Source organism: Dama dama, chromosome 28 (genome assembly GCF_033118175.1).
Source record: "Dama dama isolate Ldn47 chromosome 28, ASM3311817v1, whole genome shotgun sequence".
In the NCBI taxonomy this organism is placed as follows: domain Eukaryota; kingdom Metazoa; phylum Chordata; class Mammalia; order Artiodactyla; family Cervidae; genus Dama; species Dama dama.
The window spans coordinates 13,577,435-13,600,344 of NC_083708.1; the positions used below are offsets into that span (position 1 = coordinate 13,577,435).

General features: G+C 44.0%; 1 protein-coding gene across 2 annotated transcripts in view; it reads left to right on the forward strand.

The window, feature by feature from the left end:
- Positions 1–22,910, forward strand: part of CD109 (CD109 molecule) — a 143,904-nt gene that overhangs the window by 35,370 nt on the left and 85,624 nt on the right. For both annotated transcript variants that reach the window (XM_061131907.1, XM_061131908.1), the window contains exon 5: positions 1,787–1,912. In XM_061131907.1, the coding sequence (XP_060987890.1) occupies positions 1,787–1,912 (126 nt within the window). The remainder of the gene's footprint in view (positions 1–1,786; positions 1,913–22,910) is intronic.

Here is a 22,910-nt window from a genome sequence, read left to right on the forward strand (position 1 = left end):
GTTTTAACACTTGGTTTCTGCCTTACTAGACCACTTACTCAGTGGTCAGCATTGTTCTCACCCTGACTTTCACACTGTCTCCTGCTGGAGGAGAGAGATTTTTTCTGACCCAAACACCACCTTGAGTCAGAGCATAGGAATTAAGAATGGAGAATTATTTGATCCCTACTGCCAGGAGTTCATAGTCCAGGGAACAGAGAAACACCAAACCCAAAAGTAACAAGGACAAAAGCACCAAAAAACCTAGATAGCGAGTGAGAGCCTTGAGCACTAATAACATGTCAAGAAGGGTGAACTCCGGATGTCCTGAGGTTTCTCCAGGAAGTGGTGGCTTCTGCCTGTTGGAGGCATGTGGAGAAGGAAGAATTTGGAGCTCGTTTCAGCAGCTGGACAAGGGAGGGAGGGCCTTCCGTGCAGCAATTGTAGAGGCTTAGGTACACCGACATTTGGAGCAAATTACAATCAAATCTGTGTGTTGGGAGGAAGATGTGCCTAGAGCAGTAGCTGGGGTCAGCTTACTGAGCCCTGTAAACTGTGCAAGGGCTTCGCTGGCGGATCAGCCTGCCAAGCAGGAGGTTCATATTCAGTCCCTGGGTCAGAAAGATCCACTGGAGGAGGAAATGGCAACCTGCTCCAGTATTCTTGGCTGGGAAATGCCATGGACAGAGGAGCCTGGTGGGCTACAGTCCATGAGGTTACAGAACAGGTGGACATGAGTTAGCAACTACCCAACAACAAACTATGCAAAGGAATGTAGCTCTCATTCTGTAGGCAAGCAGGAGTCGTCGTTACCTGGCGGTCTGGTGTTGTGCTTATAGCCAATGTTTATTTATTGTGACACGCCAGGAGCTATGCCAGGCGTTTCCGCCACCGTGCCTCCGTCTCAGGTTTGTGTTTGGCAGCAGGGAAGATGCATTGGCGGGGCCAAACTAGGGGAGAGAGATGAGCTGCAGCAGTTAGAAAGTGGTGGCTGAATGTGAGGATGGAAAGGAGGAGACAAATTGCAGAGATGTGAAAGGGACAGGGCTGGGGTTGGGTTGGATGGATGTTGCGCACGGGGACGTGGTCTGGGAGAGCCTGGGAAGACTCACGTGTTTTTCATGCATCCTCCTGGTTAAGCACCTTCGTGACATACTTTTGTTGAATCAAAAGACACATAGGTTCGAAGCCTCAATTTCATCATGTGTTGGTGCCCTGACATTAGACCAGCTGTTTATGGCTGAGGGCTTATCTGACCTCTCAGGGGGCTACTTTTCTCAGCCATCATGTGAGGCTAATCCGACTCTGGAGGAGGGTCATAGTGACTGAATGATGTGTGAGTGGTCGTGAGAAGGCTGAGTGCCAGACACACGGGGCCTCTTATCCCCACAATGGGATTTTATTTTACAGCAAGAGCAGCAAGCATGGGTTTGGAGATGGACGTGTTGTAGTGTTCCATGTGGAAGGAAATATGGTGCCCAGAATTAAAAGGCAGAGCAGAATAAAGATATGCTCAGGAGAATATGATGAAAAAATTAACTTTTATTTGCCTTTTTTGGTAGTATTTTTGTTGTTATTCAGTTGCCAAGTTGTGGCTGACTCTTTGCAACCCCGTGGACTAAAGCATGCCAGGCTTCCCTGTCCCTCACCATCTCCCAGAGTTTGCCCAATATAGAGCTGGCATTTTCCAAGAGCTCCCCCATTTTGCATGTGCCTGGGGGTACTGCGGGACCTTATTTGTAACCAGGTAGGATTCACATGTCCATGGCGGGTTTTATATAGTTAACATACATGGTTTTCATTGTAGGATCCCAAGTCAAATTTGATCCAACAGTGGTTATCAGAAAAAAGTGATCTTGGAGTCGTTTCCAAAACTTTCCAGTTATCTTCCCATCCAATACTTGGTGACTGGTCCATCCAAGTTCAAGTGAATGTGAGTATACATACATTTTGTAGGTGGGGGAGGGGAAAGTTAAAATGTTTTAAATAAATCTGGTGGGGAACATATCTCTAAAGTCATTTATTTCAGTTAACAGAAAAAATATTAATATGAGTATCTAGATAATTTTAAGTGATTTATTTTTAATTTGCTGTTGTTATCAGTGGGTTAGCCTGTCTTGTAACATATTGGAGTTTTAATCATATTCTTTTTATGTAACATTTGAAGGTTAAAACATTTCACATTTTAATATAAAGCTGATTAAATGTTGTTTATTGTACTTAGTTATTGCACTCATTGAGTATTTTAAAACTAAGTAATGAATACATAGCTATGATTTGGCAAATCTTATGTCAGAATAATGACTCCTGATGAGAGATTGGTCTAACCTACTTTATCTTTGTTTTAAAAATGCCATTGACCTGAGACTTAGAGAACGAACTTATGGTTGCTGGAGCGGGGAAGGATGGGGGGAAGGGATAGTTAGGGAGTCTGGAATGGACATGTACACACTGCTATATTTAAAATGGATAACCAACAAGGATGTACTGTATAGAACAGGGAACTCTGCCCAGTGTTATGTTGCAGCCTGGATGGGAGGGGAATTTGAGGGAGAATGGATACACATGCATGTATGTCTGAGTCCGTTCACTGTTCACTTGAAGCTATCACAACATTTTTAATCATCTAGTGGTGTTGTTCAGTTGCTAAGTCGTGTTTAACTCTGCGACCCCACGGACTGCAGCATGCCAGGCTTTCTTGTCCTTCATCATCTCCCAGGGTTTTCTCAAGTTCATGTCCATCGAGTCGGTGATGCCATCCAACCATCTCATCCTCTGCCGCTCTCTTCTCCTTTGGCCTTCAATCTTTCCCAGCTTCAGGGTCTTTTCCAGTGAATCTGTTCTTCACATCAGGTGGCAAAGGATTGGAGCTTCAGCTTCAGCATCAGTCCTTCCAATGAATATTTAGGATTGATTTCCTTTAGGATGGACTGGTTTGATCTCCTTGCAGTCCAAGGGACTCTCAAGAGTCTTCTCCAACACCACAGTTCAAAAGCATCAGTTCTTTGGTGCTCAGCCATCTTTATGGTCCAACTCTCACATCTGTACATGACTACTGGAAAGACTGTAGCTTTGACTATATGGACCTTTGTTGACAAAGTGATGTCTCTGCTTTTTAATACGTTGTGTAGGTTTGTCATAGCTATACCCCAATGCAAAAAAGACAAAAAATCTCCAGTGACCTTAGACAGCCACATCAATCTTCTGTTCCCCATCCTTCGTTCCGTCTGGCTCCTCCACCTACTTCCTGTGTTTTCTGCCAGCTCCCCTGCTCTGAGATCTGCAGCACAGGGGCACTAGAACGCCATCCATGTCTCTGCCTCGGGTTTTCTCTGGAGCATCACTCTGTGGTGTTTGAAAAGTCATTGAAGTTTTTCTGATTTTTTTCTTTGTAATTTATTAAAATATATATAAATTCACAAATAGGAGCTTTAAAAAATAGGGCTGTTAGAATAGGGCTTTTCCCTTTTGATGCTACAGTAAAAAATTCTTTGTTGCGGAGTTGGCTTGTGCCCTGTTGGACGTTTAGCAGCATCTCTGATCTCTACCTGCTAAATACCAGTAGCTTCTCCTCCTCCAGGTTATGACAACCAGAGATGTCTACAGACAGATGTCCCCTTTGAAAAATACCCTTTCCCTTCTCCATTGGAGAGGGCTTCCCTGGTGGCTCAGATGGTAAAGAATCTGCCTGCAATGCGGGAGACCTGGGTTCGATCCCTGGGTTGGAAAGATTCCCTGGAGAAGGGAATGGAAACTTGTTGGGGTCCTTTAATGGACCGGAACCTGGTGGTATGGAGTCGACGATAAGAAAGTAAAAGAGAGAAAGAGGCTGATATTCCCTGGTTTACGCAGAGGACGAATAAAGCCCTTGACACAGGATTTGCATCGCTCGCAAAGGCACCAGGCGCCCTCTTGAGGGGGTGAAGGCACAAAATGCCTTCTCGAGAGGGTCTTAGAAGCCCGGGCAGGAAAGTGAGCACGATGGTCTCCATGCTCCAGAGAATCAGCCAGAAAAAGAGAGAGAGAGAGAGAGAGAGAGAGACAAAAAAGACCCGGGGACCTAAGCTCTGATGGAGCAAAGGTGCTTTAATGATTTTCCTATGAGTATATATAGGCTGTGGTACAAGAAACTTCTTTCGGGAATGATAGAGATCAGAAAAGCAAACGTACAGCAACCATTACCAAGGGAACAAGGGGTAATGTTAGTCACAAGGTCAGGAGACAATTCATATCTCAAGAAAGGGGAGCAAGACTAAGCAGTTTTGTCCTAAAGAGAATGTTTACTAAACGAGACCCAAGCCTGCCTCACACAATGACCTCAGTCCCTGGGAGCAGCGTGCTGTTCCTCTTGAAGAGGGACAAAGGACTCATGAGAGACAGCATGTAGGAATCCTCCCGTCAAACATTCCCTGACAGAAACTCAACTCCAGTATTCTTGCCTGAAGAATTCCATGGACAGAGGAGCCTGGCAGGCTACAGTCCATGGGGGGTCACAAAAGAGTCAGACACGAGTGGGTTACTAAAGCACACACACATTCTCCATCCAAGAACCACTTTATTAGAAGGAATAATCATTCATTAGCATGCGAGCTGAGGGAAAAGTACCAAGTACTTAATAAAATTAAAATTAAAAATGAAAATTTTAATTTAAAATTAAATTTAATTTAAATTTTAATTCAAAAATAAGATTAAAAATGAAAACAGATTTCCTTTAGTTAGCATTTTTTTTGGAGGGGCCACGTCTGAAAAGCAGAACTAAGTCCCCTTAGTCAGCACATGGTTTTGGAGCATCTGCCTGGGAGTGAATTGCACGCTAGGCTCGTGGCGAGGCTGTGCCGCAGAGGAAACGAGAAAGCCCAGAGGGAGTTGTGGGCAGAGAGCAGGGCGGCGAGCTCTGGGTGGCACAGACGTTTGAGCTTGTAGAGAAGGAGGTCAGGGTAGGTGTTCTGTGAGACCTGGGCCAGAGGAGGGTTCGTGTAGAGGGCGGGAGGGTGGAGGAGAGCCTCGGAATCTGGGGGCTGGGGAGAGCAGGTCCAGGAGGATGGGAGCTGAGGGTTAGGAAGCACGGTGTGAGTTTTAGGGCATTAGGACTTTATTCTATGTCCCCCCCATTGGGGTTTCACTACAGTTTTCCCAGGAGCCAGCCATGTGTCTGTCCGTCTGTCCGTCCGTCCTTCCATCCATCCAGCCATCCATTCATCTATTGTTCATCAAATACGTGTTGAGAGCTTCTAGTGCTGTGGTGTGATACTGGGAAGCCAACCAGCTGATCTTTGTCTTCAAAGACTATTGTGGGGCAGACGACTAATGCGATAAAAGTTAAGTGACTGGAGGGTGATGGAAGAACTTGAGGTTGCGCAGCCGCAGAGGACACATGAGGTGCTCAGTCGTGAGCCCCATCAGGTTCCCCCAGAAGGAGTCTCGCTCAGGCCTCAGGGGGCAGAGAGGGTGGTGTCTGCTGTCAGCAGAGCGCCTGTGCTCTGGGGCCAGCAGCTCGCTCTGTCCTTGCGGTCGGCCCTGTCCCCCTTGCTCTTCTCATCCTCTCTGGGCTCGGTCTGGGCTGAGCACACTGACTCCGCCGAGTAACCATCATCCTCAGGGTTCTGCAGTCAAGCCTCTGCACGGGAGCTGGCAGCTTATGGCTGGGTCACTGGGTCACGTCCACCTCTGGCTCGTTCAGAAGCCACCTCCGCACAGTGGTTGAATGGGACCATCTTAGCCTTGTGGTAGCAGCCTCTGAGGGATTAATTTGTTCAGTGAGTGGTGCACAGAATATGCACCAGAGGAGAAAGGAGACTGGAAGAGTGGAGAAAGGCTGAGACTGTAGGGTGAAAGAATGACCGGATTTCTCATGCAGTAGTTTTTTTTTTTGTGGACTTGACCTGTGTGATTGATTTAATAGCCAAAAAAAAAAAAAAAAAAGAAGAGATAAATGTTCTTAAGGAAATTAAGTGCTTGAAAAATTAGAAAACATTCCCAAAATCTTGTCCTTGCCTACCTCTTTGGCCTTGTTAAGGGCTGCTCTCACTCTTGAACTTTGTGCTTTAGACGTATTGTCCCCTAAGTTTTCTAAACTGGCCAGTCTGTTCTGTCCCAGAGCCTTCCTGCTCCCTCTGCCTGGAAAGCCACTTTTCTCCAGTTTTTCTGGCTCCTGGCGTTTATCCTCAGGCATCGTCTGTGATGGCCTGGCCCCTCTGGACGGTTATGTAGCACGCTGTGCGTCTCTGGGTCCATTCCTGTCACTCGATTGGCAGGACCTGAGAGCCAGAGGCTTGTTTCCCTGTATCTTTGAGACCCAGCACAGTGCTTTTGCAGAAGGTAGAAGTCAAAGTGTGCTTGTTATGTGGATGCATGAAAACTATATGACAGTCATTGGTCTTGAACTAATGTTCAAGACGTTACTAAATGTAATGTCCCCTTTACACATTCTATAAACATCTTTATCCTTCTGAAGACAGGCATATTGATTAGGAACTTGTTATTGGTGTTACGATGTTTTTTCCTTCTAGCTTTATCGAGGTATAATTGGCAAATAAGATTGTAGGATATTTAAAAGTGTACAGTGTGATGATTTAATATGCATAGACATTGTGAAAGGATTCCCCTAGGTGATAACAATGTTAAGGCATGCAAAACGTTTAGTCACTAAGTTGTGACCCACTGTTTTGCAACCCCATGAAGTGTAGCCTGCCAAGCACACCAAATCCTCCGTGGGATTTCCCAGACAAGAATACTGGAGTGGGTTGCGCTTTGCTTCTCCAGGGGATCTTCCTGACCCAGAGATCTAACCCCTGTCTCTTGCGTTGGCAGGCAAATTCTTTACTACTGAGCCACGAGGGAAACCCAAGGGAAAACAGACCAAAAAGTCGCTCAGTCCGGCCAGTCCAATTCAGTAAAAAAAAAAAAAAAAAAAAGGTCCTCTAATGGCCACCAGAGGGCAGTATAGTCAAAGAAATGTTCGGGGAAGCAACCCAACCCAAGCTTTGGCTTTGGTCTCTGGTTTTTTCTCTCTCCTTGACTCCTGCACAGCATTCAAAGACTCTGTTGCTTATTATTAAATTCTTTTCCTTTTAGCTGTGAATAATGTTTATAGAGTAAATATTATTTAAACAAACCACCATTATAGACCATATTTTTTATTTTCTCAAGGCAGTGACCATTCTTGGTATAAATCTTTGGGAGGAGAAAATAACTATTTTCGGGAGAGCGTTTTGAAATTCCATTTTTGTCTCTAGAAAAAATATGGCATGATCATAATATTACTACTGAAGGACAATGTATTAAAAATACAGGACTTCCCAGAGCTTTGATTCGTAGTGATGTGCAGATAATCAGAGTGGCAGTATTGTAAAGCAAGTCTTGACGATTATTATTTTTAAACCCTCTTAAAGTTAGTAAGAGTTAGTTAGAAAGCTGACTTTGTTGCCTGATTTTTATGCGTATACTTAATTTGCGTGGTTGCATTGAATGAGACTAGCTCTTGGCTGCCTTGGGGACTGTACTGCTCCTGAGAACAATCCCCGTCCGGCCCAGCTGTCCCACACTTTGCTCCCTTCCCCCTCTCCCAGCCCTTTTCCATCGGGTCTCCCTTCACTTCCTGCAGCCCCGGGCCCTTCCCTCAGAGGTGCTCCTCCCAGGTGAAATTCCCCTTCCTGGTGACATACACAGGTGTCCACTCTCCCCCAGACTCCCCTCCCACCCAGGCTGCCATGGAACATTGAGCAGAGTTCGCTGCCCTGTATGATGGGACCTTGTAGGTTCTACTTTTCAAATATAGTGGTGTGTATATGCCTGTCCCAAACTCCCTAACTATCCTGGGAAGATAATTTGTTTTAAAAGTTAGGTATTGCTTGTACTGGAATTTTTTGTAGTAATTGCTTTATCTTTTGACTGGTATCCTTAGTTCTCCCAAGTAGGTGCAAAATTTTTTATTTGCTCCCTATTTGTGTGTGTTTGTGTGTGTAGTAAAATGTACATAACAGGAGATTTACTGTCTTAAGTATTTTTAAGTGTACAGTTCAGTGGTATTAAATACATTCACAGCGTTGTGCAACTATCACCACCATCCGTCTCCAGAAGCTTATTCATCTTGCAAAACTGAAACGCAGTACGTATTAGCCTGTCACTGCCCATTTTCCCCTTCTCAGCCCCAGGCACACACCGTTCCTCTTCCTGTCTCTATGATTTTGACTCCTCTAAGTACCTCTTATAAGCAGACTCATGCAGTATTTGTCTTTTTGTGACTTTAACCCACTTAATTTAATGTCTTTGAAGTTCATCCGTGTTACAGCGTGTGTCAGAATTTCCTTTTTAATGATGAATAACCTTCTGTTGTATGTATATTCCAGATTTAGATGCCAATTTTCTGACATCTGTGATTGTAAATTGTTATTCCAGGTTCCTGGAAGGCAGTTTTAGAGCTTTCTCTTCTTCTTTTTTAAAAATACATTTGAGAGACCAGGAGATGCCTCCTCTGCTTTTTAAAAAATATTTATTGATTTGGTTGTGCCAGGTTTTAGTTGTGGCATGTGGGGTCTAGTTCCCTGGCCTGGGATTGAACCTGGCTCCCCTGCATTGGGCGCATGGAGTCTCAGCCACTGGACCATCAGGGAAGTCCCCCATGAGGCAGTATTAGAGGTTCTTGAGTCTGGCGTTGGTGTCTGAACACCAGGCTTCTAGGAGGTCGGAGGGGTCTTGCCAAACGGCCTTCTCCGTGTACTCAGCGTAGGCTGGCCCAGAGTTCCAGGTATCAGTGAGAGTTCTCTGAGGACCCGAAGGAAGGGCAGAGTCACAGAGAAAGCCCCGCTACTGGATGTCATAGATCTGTGCCCTCCTTTCCTGGGGGGGGGGGGGGTGGTCAGACAACCTGTCTTTCCTCCCAGAGAGGTTGGTGGGGCTCCCGCTGCTGAAACTTAGCATTGGTTCCCGAGCGCGCGCATGCCTGAGACTCCGCTGATGGCAGCTCTTGTTCAGGTTATACAGCCCAGGCCCCACCCCTAGACTGCTAGTCAGTACTGCTGGCAGGGATCTAGGAATCTGCATTTTGCACACGGGTTCGATCCCTGGGTCAGGAAGATCCCCTGGAGGAGGAACTGGCAACCCACTCCAGTATTCTTGGCAGGGGAAATCCCATGGACGTAGGAGCCTGGCGGGCTACAGTCCATGGGGTCGCAAAGAGTCGGACATGGCAGAGTGACTAAGCAGCAGCAGGAGCATTGGCACTCTAGGAAATCCTGTCTGTTTGTAGGGCTGTGCTTTGAGAAATGCGGCTCCGCGCCCCCAGCTTGGCCTCTTCAGTGTCAGGTCAGGGGGAAGGCCAGCCCCTGACTTCTTCTGTGAGCGCCCTGGTGGTGAGACTGGGCTCCTTACCTCCCCTGCAGGCGAGGAGCTCTGCGCAGCCCTCCGGCAGCCTGGACTTCCTAACGTGGGTCTGTTTCTGCAACAGCTTCCCTGGAGATTGGAGGCATGGCTGGCGCTGGAGCCCCTGAGCCAGATGACCTCGTCATCTCTTTGGTCTGTAGCCGACTGCGGTTTCTCAGCCCTTGTTTTGATCTTAGGCTAGCGGACGAGAAACAGACGGCAGAAAGCACGGTAGCCCCGAGGCCCGAGATCACTCTTTTGGAGCCCTGTGTGCTGGTCTGTGGGTGTAAAGTTGTGTAATTCAAAAGCAGCCGGCACGGAATCGTTCCTTTATTGGTAACAATGATATCTCCTTTCTCCTGAGCTGGTGGCTCTGGAAGGTCAGGTAATGGGGCACCGCCTGACTTCCTACAGCCTTTCAGGTTCTCCTTCTCTTTCTGCCTCTGCTTATCTTTCTGCTCAGCTGTTCCCTGGTGAGTTTGCTTCTGCTGTCAAGGTTTTTCTGGAGCCATTGTCCTTTGCGAAAAAGCACATCTTTGTTTGGACACTTGAAGCACTCTACAAGTAGCATCTGGTGACCGCCTCTGGCTGGTGATGACGAATGAACAGGGCATGGAGCCCCTGTGACAGGTCACCTAATAGTATATTCTCTCTGGATTGTGGGTGTGGCTTCCCAAATCCTTTTGCCAGCTCTGCTTAAAAGAAGGCTGCCTTTGGGGGGGAAGATCTTAAGTTCTTGCTTGCATGTGCAGTGAAAAAAGGAAGGGGGAGTCAGTTTTAGAATTTTGATATTTTAGAGTATCAACTGGCGAAGGCAAGCACTTCATTCTGCATTCTTCCCTGGGTGCTTTTACACAACATCTGTACTGCGGCACTTACTCATGTAGTTTTCTCTCTCTCTCTCTTTTTTTGTGGTAAGGTGTTGATAACATAAAATCTGCTGTTTTAGCCATTTTAAGTGTATAGTTCAGTAGCATCAAGTACATTCACATTGTTGTAAAAACATCACCATCAGTTTCCAGAATTTGTTTAATCTTTCCAAACTTTGATCAGTGTAGTTTTACAAAATATGACTGCCTCATTTAATAGACTGTGAGTCGCAGTTTAGTGACTCTGAGCTCCTTGAAGACTCAAGTTCTTTTTCTTTAGTTGAAGTATAGTTGATTTACAATATTATGTTAATTTCATATGTATATGGCATAGTGGTTTGTCTTTTTTCAGATTATATTCCATTACAGGTTATTACAAGATATTGGGTAAAATTTCCTGTGCTATAAATCCTTGTAGCTTGTCTGTTTTATGTATAGTATTGATAGTTTGTATCTCTTAATCCCATATTCCTGATTTGTCTCTTACCCTTTCCCTCTCTCTTTTGATAATAATACGTTTGTGTGTTTCTGTTTTGTATATAGATTAAATAATGTGTGTTTCTGTTTTGTATATAGATTAATTCATATTATTTTTGATTCCACATACAGTATATCATAGTATTTATCTTTCTCTGACCTATTTAACTAATCGTAAAATTCCTTACATTTATTCATGTTATTGGAAATGGCAGTATTTCATTCTTTTTTATGACTGAGTAATATTCCATTATGTATATGTATGTGTATATATACACACATATATCTGTCTATCTCATATCTTCCTAAGTCAATCATCTGTTAATGGGCACTTGGGTTGCTTCCATAAGACAGGAGTTCTATATGATTAATTTTCACTTTCATTCTGTCCTGTATGTAGTAGCTCATTTATGCTTGTAGGATGACAGAATGGATGAATGAATGGAGTGATTGAACAGTTTCTCCTAGACTGTTGCTGCTGGTCATTATCCTTTGGGAAGTTCTTTGACTTATAGTCCCACTCTTCTATATGAGACTACAACTTAACTGGAGATATGTTCATATATTTTCATTTTGAGGGTATGTACATAATTACTGTATTTGATGCACCTACAGGCCAGTAGGAAACAGGCCTTTTGGATTAATATTCTGCACTTTCTGATTTGAAGATTAAAAAAGATTTCAGTCAAGAGCTGAATATCCTGGTCTCTTGTGAAATTCAAAATGCACACTCACAAGTTTTGTGCTGTTTTATTCTTGTGACTCTGTTGGGTCGTTCTGCTATTGTCAGTCCTTGGGGGTGCGCATTTTATTAAATTCTGGCTCCAGGCTAGTTATGTGAGGAGTTCCTTGTCTTGTTCTTTCTCTAGAAGCTACTCCTGGGATGCCCTTCCTCTCACATGGTCTCTTTCCAACCACTCTCTTCAGTCAGAAAACTTGGGGATCACATTTTAGCATGTCCTGATCCTCAATGAAATGGGGGTCTGAGAAGCCCACCAGCACATCTCACAGGGCTTTAGTGCTGGAGAGGATCTTAGCGAGCCTCTTACCTAGACCCATCTCCTGTTTTGATGGAGGAAGAATCTAAGTGACTTAGTTGAATTCAGGTGGTATTAGGGTAGGGTCAGGACTGGAAGCTAGATTTCCTGATACTTTCAGCTCTGTAACAGTGAACTGTTTAATATGTGCAGCAATTACTGTTTTGAGATGGTCGCCTTTTTGTTTGAATGCAGATGCCAACGGGGATGGCTGGGACTTCCCTGGTGGTCCACTGTGGCTAAGACTCTGTGCTCCCGATGTAGGGGACCTGGGTTTGATTCCTGATCAGGGAACTAGATCCCATATTCTGCAGCTAAGACCTGGAGAAACCAGATAGATAAATAAGAAATAAGTATTTAAAAAACCAGGACTGGCTGGATGCAGTGGTGGGGTGGATGCCTAGCTCTCTCACATGATTTTCGAGTCACGTGTGTCACTTCCTCATAAGTTCGGTTGTTTCCAAAAGATCTCAGATTCTGACCACTGCAGGCAGGGTTTTGTGGTATGGATTGAGGGTTTGGGTCTGGGAGACTCACGTTACAGCATATGGGTTGCCTGGTAGGGACTATGTAATATCCATTAGTGTATTTATTGAGGATTAGCTTGCTGTCACCTAGCAGACTGTATAAGCTTGGTGTTATGAGGCATAAGATTAATTTTTTTTAGTTCTGTGACGTTAATTTTTTTTTAGAATTGCATCTCTTTTTTAAAAATGGAAATAGAGCTGATTTACAGTGCCGTGTTAATTTCGGGTGTTAGCATGGTGATTCAGTTATACACACATATATCTATTCCTTTTCAGATTCTTTTTTATTATAGGTTATTACAAAGTATTGGATATAGTTCCCTGTGCTGTACAGTAGGTCCTTGTTGCTTATCTATATCTGTTGATTCTGAACTCCTAATTTATCCACCCCCTCCTTCCCCTTTGGTAACCATAAATTTGCTTTCTACGTCTGTGAATCTATAAGAAGATTAATTAATTAATTAATTAGGCTGCATTGGTTCTTCGTCGTTGCTCACAAGACCTTCATTGCTTCATGTGGGATCTTTCGTTGCTGTGGATGGTGTTTGCAGAAAAGCTTATTGCAGGGCTCTAAGCAATGGAGTGGGAGACCAGCCACTCCAATCTGGTCTGTGAATTGGGGCATTTCTTAAGGAAAAGAACAAGGAGGCTGAGATTAATGGTCATTTTGTGATGTTTCTTTATTTGCAGTTTTGAGGGTCAGGATGTCTCTGGTTTACAGTTCTCTGGCCCCGTGATCCGTGGCTCAGGCATCTGCAAGCTCATCTTGCCCCGGAGAAACAGCCTGAGTTTGTGTGTTAATGACGATGTCCACAATATCAGTTTTAGCACAGCAACGATGTTATCAACAACCACCATGATTTTAGTCATCTGACTCTGGTTGATTAGTGTTCAGCTAGCACAGGCTTGAGGTCAGAGGGGACAAGAAAGGGTATAAGTTTCGGATAGAGGGATTAGTCATAAGCTCAGTAAGGGAGCTCACTTCTTGTGAGACTGGGTTTCACACCCACAAGGCTCCTGCCCCACGGGGCCTGCTGCCAGCTTTGCAGCCTGTCCCCTAGCTCTCATCCCCGGGCCACCCCCATCCCACCCCACCGGCCCCCTCTCAGCCCTGCAGTCACTCCACCTCCATCCGGTTGACACGTGGAATTTTAAGGTATGAAGAGGCTTGCAAGTTCTCTGATCAAAATCCTCTACTTTATGGCTGAGGGAACTGGAATTTATAGTTAGAATGACTTGGCCACAGTCTCATGACTCCTCAGTCTAGAGTTTTTTGCATTCATTCTTTTTTAAAAAAAGTTTATTTATTTATTGACTGCACTGGGTCTTCAGTGCTGCCCACGGGCTTTCTCTAGTTGCAGAGGGAGGGGGCTTCTCATTGCCTGGCTTCTCTTGTGGCAGGGCACAGGCTCTAGGGCGTGCGGGCTCAGTAGCTCGTTGCTCTGGGGCATGTGGGATCTTCCAGGATCAGGGATTGAACCTGTGTCCCTGGGTTGGCAGGCGGATTCTTAACCACTAGTCCACCAGGGAAGTCTGAGCTCTTAGCAACCTTAAATGAAGCTTTCCTTGACTGTAAGCTTCCCTGACCCTACTTGAAAGTAGGAACTGTGTCTTATCATCTTTAGATGTTTACTGACTTGTGTTTTCCCCCACCTAATATATACAACAGGAAATTTCTCTTTTTTTAGCTTTATTCAGATCCCTACTAATATTCCTAATGGTGATGATGTTGCTAAGTTGCTTCAGTCATGTCTGACTCTTTGAGACCCCACGGACTGTAGCCCGCCAAGCTCCTCTGTCCATGGAATTCTCCAGGCAAGAATACTGGAGTGGGTTGCCATGCCCTTCTCCAGGGGATCATCCTGACCCAGGGATCAAACCCATCTCTCTTATGTCTCCTGCATTGGCAGGCAGGTTCTTTACCACTGGAGCCACATGGGAAGACCTTAGCCTTAATTACCTACAGAACAGTAATCATGTAATATCTTATCTTTCCCCCTCTTTGATTTTTACCATATAATTAGCAAAGAACTTAAAAAGCTAGTAAATCACAAGAGCATCAAGAGGTGTATATTGTCTTTCTTAGAGAAATGACAGATGTGCACACTGCCTGAAAAAATAGGGGGGAAATCCCACCACTTTTCTGGTTATTCTTTGGTGATAAAAGGTCCTGTCATTTTTAGTTACATGTATGCACACAAAATTCTGCGTTCAGTAATTAATATGTCCAGCCCTCCTCTCTCACCTCGGGTCTTCTCTGCTCTGGCCGCCTATCTCTCATTCATGAGGATGCCTTGCACTCCTGCAGGATTAAATCAGGTGGAGGGAAGAGAGGCGAGGGATAAAAAACTCATACATATAGGGGTGAGGCACATGAATTTGCTAATGTTCATTCTGTGTGCGTGTGCTGCTTGCCACTTTAGTCCTGTCTGACTCTTTGTGACCCCATGGACTGTAGCCCACCAGGCTCTTCTGTCCATGGGATTCTCCAGGCAAGAATACTGGAGTGGGTTGCCATGCCCTCCTCCAGGGGATCTTCCCAACCCAAGGACTGAACCTGAGTTTCTCAGATGTCCTGCATTGGCAGGTGGGTTCTTCATCACTAGCGTCACCTGGGCAGCCCAATATTTATTCTATAAAAATGTTTAATGTGGTTTAAGGTACTAGTGTTGTCAACTGATATCAGAGCTTTCTGGGCTCGGCAGGCATTTAAAACAAACACCTTTTTTTTCCTAGAGCTCTTTTGTGGGTTCTTTGGAGCACCCCTACCATTGCTGGGAGGTTTCTCATCCAAAAGTCTTCCGTGCTTTTGATTGTCTCCTCCGGCTGGCTCTGTCCTAACAGCTACATCTTCAGCTCCTGGCTGTCTGCAGTACACCTCTGGCTGCATCTCATGGGGTTGCCTTAGGTCTCTGGAGGCTGGTTTTGATCAGGATAGAAGCAGCCGCATGCTGGCCCTCTCTTTTTTTGCACATTCAGTTCAGTTCAGTTCAGTTGCTCAGTTGTGTCTGACTCTTTGTGACCCCATGGACTGCAGCACACCAGGCCTCCCTGTCCATCACCAACTCCCGGAGTTTGCTCAAACTCATGTCCATTGAGTCGGTGATGCCATCCAATCATCTCATCCTCCATCATCCCCTTCGCCTCCCGCCTTCAATCTTTCCCAGAATCAGGGTCTTTTCCAATGAGTCAGTTCAGCTGAGGGGAAAAGCTCCTGTTTTCTTTGCTCCCTGAAACTCAGTTCAGCACCCTCTTCCAGCTCAGCCTTCTGTGCAGCAGGTCAGCAGCAGTATTTTTCTCTCTAGGATTTTTGGGCCGGAGGAGGCAATGGCAGCCCACTCCAGTACTCTTGCCTGGAAAATCCCATGGACGGAGGAGCCTGGTAGGCTGCAGCCCATGGGATCGCTAAGAGTTGGACACGACTGAGCGACTTCACTTTCACTTCTCACCTTCATGCATTGGAGAAGGAAATGGCAACCCACTCCAGTGTTCTTGCCTAGAGAATCCCAGGGACGGGGGAACCTGGTGGGCTGCCGTCTATGGGGTTGCACAGAGTCGGACACAACTGAAGTGACTTAGCAGCAGCAGAATTTTTGGGCATGTCAAGTGCCTGACCACTGCAGCTTGAGGTTGCTCCCGGGGGCAGGCATCCAGCTGTCTGGATTGTCCAACTGAAGCCCTTTTCCTTAGGCTTGAAGTGAGGGGCAAGCAATTCCCACCTGATCCCTGGGGGTAGGGTGTGTGAGACTCCTAGCACATCAGAAACTTTCTCTTAAAATTCCTTTCGAGTTGGTTTTCTTTTGGTGAAGAGCTGCAAGACCAGTTTTTTGAGCCCTCTTTTGCAAGTCCTGCCTGCTAGTCTTGCACATTCCTGGCTTGGGAATGTGGCTGTATTTGGCCTCTGCCGCCTTGGGGGGCAGAGCCAAAACTGAGTCTGAAATAGTTCCATTTTAGCAACCTGTTATGTGTGGATGTAAAAACTTTTAGTGCCTTTCTTAATCTTTAAATAAAAATTAAATCCAGACACTGGAGATCAATGCTAAAGCAGATTTTTGTGACGTTAACATGTTCATAAATGAACATAAATGTGCAACAAAAAAGAGTTTGTCCAACCCTTTAATTCTGTTTCTGGCATTTCTTTTTATTCCAGCAGCGAGAGTTGAAAGAAGCTGACCCGCAGTTTTAAAAATATACATCTTTAAGCAGTCAGGTAGTGTGCCATATTTTTTGAGGTTTGTTAAAAAATAAAAGCCCTCTTATAGCAGTTGGATGGCTTCATGGTTAGAGAAGGGAAATCAGTAACTGGAATAGCAGGTCTTAGTAATTCATGTGTCTCCAATTTGCTCTGTAGTCATAGCAGATTTTTTAGGAAGGTAGTAAAAATAGTCTGTTTTCTCTCTTTCCCCTTTCATTTGATTGATTTCCATAATATACACCATCACCATGAACTATTGATGTAGGGATAAAGGGATAAAGAAGTCCAGAAATTACCCAAGAGCACCTCCGGGTTCTTCTTTTCCATTCTGCTTTAGAAGTTATTTAGAAATCTAACTGAGATGGTCTCACATGTAATACAGATGAACATGTGTGCTGAAGAACAGGTTTCCTAAGGGAGTGCTTTCTCCCTGGAAACAGTGACTGTATTAAAGAAAGCAGAGCTCCGAAGACCTCGATGAGTTCTATTTTTTTTTTTTTTTTTCCTGGAAAGGTGTTTGCTTAGAAGATATGCTGCCCAAATATTTAAGCCTGCAGGTCAGCTTCTCTCTCTGGTTGCTGGTAGAGTGAATGAGCACAAGCTGTTTCACAAGCTAGAATAAATATTAAAAACTCATTTTGAAGCAGATTGTTGCTTTGGTGGTGCTAATGGTAAAGAACCCACCTGCCAATGCTGGAGACATGAGAGATGAGGGTTCCATCCCTGGGTTGGGAAGATCCCCTGGAGAAGGGCATGGCAACCCACTCCAGTATTCTTACCTGGAGAATCCCATGGACAGAAAAGCCTGGTGGGCTACAGTTCATGGGGTCACAAAGGGTCGGACACAACTGCTTTGAAAGTGAAGGAAGGTTTAGTAAATGGAATGTTAACTCCTACAAAAGGTCTAGGGTTGTTTTTTGCTTCCTGTTTTTAGTTTGATTTAGTCAAATTTAGTTGAGTTCAGCTAGATATAGCAGAACAAAATGGAAATAAATTTTAGTTTTTGGACCAGGGGTTCAGCAAACCCTGGCCTAAAGACCGAGTGAAGCCCAGCAGGTGTTTCTGTTAATAAAGTTTTGTTGGCACACAGCCACTCTTGTTTGTTTGTCTTGTCTCTGGCTGGGTTGAGAAGTTGTAAGAGGGACCATATGGCTTGCAAAGGCTAATAAAATATTTACTGCTTTGCCTTTTATAGAAACAGTTTGCAAAAACCTTTTCTGGACTAATGAAAGTGTTCCTGTGGTTATCTTCATTATCTATGGCATAAATGCCTACTGATTCTCTGAATTATTATTCGTTTAAAGTATTTCAGTATCTTCTATATTCCTGATTGTATATCTTGTAAAAATATTTTATAAAAAAATATTAAACTTGTGAAAATTGGTATGGCCTGATTGCCTAATGACCACATGTTGAGAATGCCGAAACTTACTAAACCCCTGGAACAGTAAAATAATTTCCTTCTAGATTTGCATGTCACGTCTTATAAACATCCTGGGAAAACCGCATCTGGTACAGAGCACACTGTCACCACTCAGTCACTAGATGATTTATTGATTTATTGGAACAATTTAAATGACGATGGAAAGAAGCCTTTTTCTCCCACATTTTCTTCAGTTTTCTGTGATGACTGTTTTCTTCCACTCCCAGACATTCATATTCCTTCCAAATGCAGCACAGAGAGTTAAGGTTACTTCGTGGGTCACTTGGCTGATGGCTGTGCCTCCTCAAGGTAGTCTGAAGGCTCTGACTTTCTTGCAGGAGATGCTGTGAGATAACTGAGGCTAATCTGATGAGCCCCCAGTAAGAACCAGCCTGGGGACAAAATTCAGTGTGTTCATTCATTAATATGTACATTCATTCAACAGACCTTGAAAGGACGCTGAATTAAGTGCAGTACCCCCAGTGGCTTCATAGTCTGTTCCAGGTGATGATCACAAAGCAGATGGTTATAGTATATTAAGTAAAGTGACTGAGTTATACACGGATATTTGGGAGAGAAGGGCATCTAATCCAACATGGGGAGAGGCGATCAAGAAAAGCTCCCTGGTAGAGACTAACTCCAGATAAACGAGTCCAGGACATTAAAAAAAAATTATTTATTTTATTTTTGGCTACACTGAGTCTTCATTGCTGAGCATGGGCTTTCTCTAGTTTTGGCCAGCAGGGGCTACTGCGTACTTGTGGTGAGTGGGCTTCTTATTACAGTGGCTTCCCTTGTTGGGAAGCATGGGCCCTAGGGCACATGGGCCTCACTTTTTGTAGCACATGGGCTTAGTTTCCCCGAGGCATATGGAATCTTCCTGGACCAGGGATTGAACTTGTGTCCCCTGCATTACCAGACCAACTTACCTGCCTTCTGAGAAATCTGTATGCAGATCAAGAAGCAACAGTTAGAACTGGACATGGAACAATGGACTGGTTCAAAATTGTCAAGGGAGTATGTCAAGGCTGTATATTGTCACCCTGCTTATTTAACTTACATGCAGAGCACATCATGCAAAATGCCAGGTTGGATGAAGCATACGCTGGAATCAAGATTGCAGGGAGAAATATCAGTAACCTCATATATGCAGATGACACCACCCTTATGGCAGAAAGTGAAGAGAAACTATAGAGCTTCTTGATGAAAGTGAAAGAGGAAAGTGAAAAAATTGGCTTAAAACTCAACATTCAGAAAACTAAGATCATGGCATCTGATCCCATCACTTCATGGCAAATAGATGGGGAAACAAAGGAAACAGTGAGAGACTTTATTTTCTTGGGCTCCAAAATCACTGCAGATGGTGACTGCAGCCATGAAATTAAAAGACACTTGCTTCTTGGAAGAAAAGCTATGACCAACCTAGACAGCATATTAAAAAGCAGAGACATTACTTTGCCGACAAAGGTCTGTCTAGTCAAGGCTATGGTTTTTCCAGTGGTCATGTATGGATGTAAGAGTTGGACCATAAAGAAAGCTGAGCGCTAAAGAATTGATGCTTTTAGAGTGTGGTGTTGGAGAAGACTCTTAAGAGTTCCTTGGACTGCAAGGAGACCAAACCAGTCCATCCTAAAGGAAATCAGTCCTGAATATTCATTAGAAGGACTGATGCTGAAGCTCCAGTACTTTGGCTACCTGATGTGAATAACTGACTCAATGGAAAAGATCCTGATGCTGGGAAAGATTGAAGGTGGGAGGAGAAGGGGACAACAGAGGATGGGATGGTTGGATGGCATTGCCGACTCGATGGACATGAGTTTGAACAAGGCTTGGGAGTTGATGAAGGACAGGGAAGCCTGGTGTGCTGCAGTCCATGGGATTGCAAAGAGTAGGACATGACTGAGTGACTGAACTGAACTGAATCCCTGCATTGGCAGGTGGATTCTTAACCACTGAACCACCAAGGAAATCCAGAAGTCCAGAACTTTCTCTAGATCTTTCAGGTGGAGGTGTCCAGAAGATGTATTTGAGTCTAAATCTCCAGCTTGAGATAGAGGTTTAGAAGTGTTTACTGAAAAAAAAAAAAGAAAAAAAAAGAAGTGTTTACTGTAGAGATGGCAGTTAACACCATGAGAGTAGATGAACTAACTTAGGGGAAGAGCACTGGGCTCAGGATGGGAAGGACCAATGTTTCAAGATCAGAAAGGACCATTAAGGAAACGAGGAGTGATTCAGAAACATACTCAAGAGGACCAGGAGAGCAGAAGATGTAACAACATTCTGTCTATAGACAGAATGAAGGGGAGGAGACAGTAAACAGAGAGATGGAAAATTCAGGTATTGTCAGGGATGATTGGTAATGTAGGAGGCAGGAAGGGAGACTTCATTTCAAATGTAATCTAATGTAACTACTTGTGTTAAATAATTGCCTAAATGTTGGTTTCAAGGCTTTTTAAAGGAGGCCCAAATAAATTAATTTTCTACATTTGTCAAAGCTAGCACTTTTATTCAATATAAAACATATTATTCTGAGAACTTTGTTGTATCAGACACTCTTTTAAAAGTTGACATGTCAAGGAATAAACTGTGAAGGGTAAAAACATGATCCAACATGGACCTGGTCATGAAGGAACTTGCAGCAAGGGAAGCCGTGTACCTAAATATTTAGGATACAGGGTAAAGAGTGATGAAGAAGGGCTGAAGTGCAAGGAGGCGGAGAGATTACTTTTATTTTAGTTTCATTTTTTTTTTTTTTCAAACTTTAAACTCTTTATTTTGTATTGGGGTGAAACCATTTACCTCAGGTTGGGACTTGAACCCACGTGGCTGGGACTCAAACCCAGCCAAAACCCACGGTGACTGGTTTCAGGACCTAATGAAGCTCAGGTTCTTGATGTCTCATCAGAGAAGGAGTTCAGTGAGAGACAAAGTGATAGGTAAGAAGTGGATTTATTTAGATTCTGAGAGAAGCGCACACCGCGGACAGAGTGTGGGCCATCACAGAGGGCGAGTGCTGGCTGTGAAATGTGGGGTGGTTAGCTTTAGGATGAGTGATTTCATATGCTAATGAGTGGGAGGATTATTCCAACTAGTTGTGGGAAGGGGTGGAGGTTTCCAGGGACTGGGCCACCGCCCACTCCTTGGTCTTTTGGCAGTGCCTGGGAACTGTCATGGCGCCTCTGATTGTGTCATTTAGCTTACTGATTCAGGGTCAAGGTCTACTCAAGGTCGACTTGTCTGCCATCTTGGACTCACTTGATTTTAACTGGTTTGTGTCATGTCCTTGGGCTGTGTCATTCTTTCAAAAGTTGTGCCCTGGCCCTTTTCCTCCTGTTACAGGGGTGCAGCCAATTAACAATGCAGTGGTAGTTTCACGTGCTCAGTGAAGGGATTCAGCCACACACATACATGTATCTGTGTGCGTGTTGAGTCACTTCAGTCGCGTCCAACTGTGTGCTACCCCATGGACTTGCAGCTTCCCCAGCTCCTCTGTCCATGGAATTCTCTAGGCAAGAATACTGGAGTGGGTTGCCATGCTCTCCTCCTGGCGATCTTCCCAACCCAGGGATGGAACCGATGTCTTTTATGTCTAACCTGCATTGGTAGGTGGGTTCTTTACCACTAGCGCGACCTGGGAAGCCCATACATATATTCATTCTTCCCTAAAGAAGAATAATGCCAGCCTCCCGTCCAGGCTGGCACATAATTGAGTAAAGTTCCAGGCGCTATACAATAGGTCTTCGTTGGTTATCCATTTTGAATAGAGCATGTGTACGTAACCTTCCCAAACTCCCTAACTATCCCTTCCCCCTGGCAACCATAAGTTTGTCTTCTAAGTCTGTGAGTCTCCTTCTGTTTTGTAAGTAAGTTAGTTTATATCATTTCTTTTTAGATTCCACATATAAGGGATGCCATACAATATTAAAGAGATTACTTTTAGATTGGGGATCCAGGGAAGCACGTACTATTTGATCTAGGTCTTGGCAGGTTAGAGGTGGAAGTGTGTGTCAGTCAAGCGTAGGGAGCTGAGTGCAGAAGCCCAGTGCGTGAAAGTCTAGGGTACTGTCTGCCTTGCAGAATTGCTCTGGACTGGGTCTGCTCCATCTTGAGACTGATGCTGAGGGCTGTAGTTAACCTTTACAGAGCTTCATGCCATGTTTTACATGGGATACTCACTTGGCATTTGCTGTATGAACTTAACTTGATCAGCAGACATCATCATTGTTAAATTGCTTGTTCATAGCCTTACCAGTCATAAAGCAAAAAGTAATTTAAAGACTAGAATTCTTATGTTATCAGTAAAATTACAGGTAGATTACCTTCTTGATATGATTTTTGAGGATAACAAATCAAAACTTATAAATGAATTAAAACCGTTGATTTATACCATTCCTATATGTGACATGAAAACACCTTAAGATAGAAGGGACAAGTGTGAGATTCTTAAAGACTGATCAACACAGTGTCTTTGGGATCTCCTTTAAATCTACTTCAAGGCTTCAGCCTTGAAGCCAAGCTTTAGATAATTATTTTGTTGACATGTAAGTAGTTTCATTTGTCTTATACTTTGAAATGAACTGTATCCTTTAAGGATTAAAAAATAATTGCTGGTGTGCACTTTATTTATTAAAATTTTATTTTTTATTGAGGTATAGTTGATTTATACTATCATATTAGTTTAGGAGATGTAGAGTTGCTTTAGATTAAACAAATAATGATTGTTTAAAAAGCCAATATGTTATTTATTTGCTTTGGTAAACTTAGGGAATCAGAATTGGAATATACATTTCTTTAGTAGAATTTCTTAACTATTTTGAAGTGGTTCTGTTTAATGTGTTACCTATGATTAGGAATGGACAGATAGAAATAAAAGTTGGGGAGGGAAGTGGGAGGGGGGATCGGGATGGGGAATACATGTAAATCCATGGCTGATTCATGTCAATGTATGGCAAAAACCACTACAATATTGTAAAGTAATTAGCCTCCAACTAATAAAAATAAATGGGAAAAAAAAAAGAAATATGAGGAGTTGGGGAAAAAAAA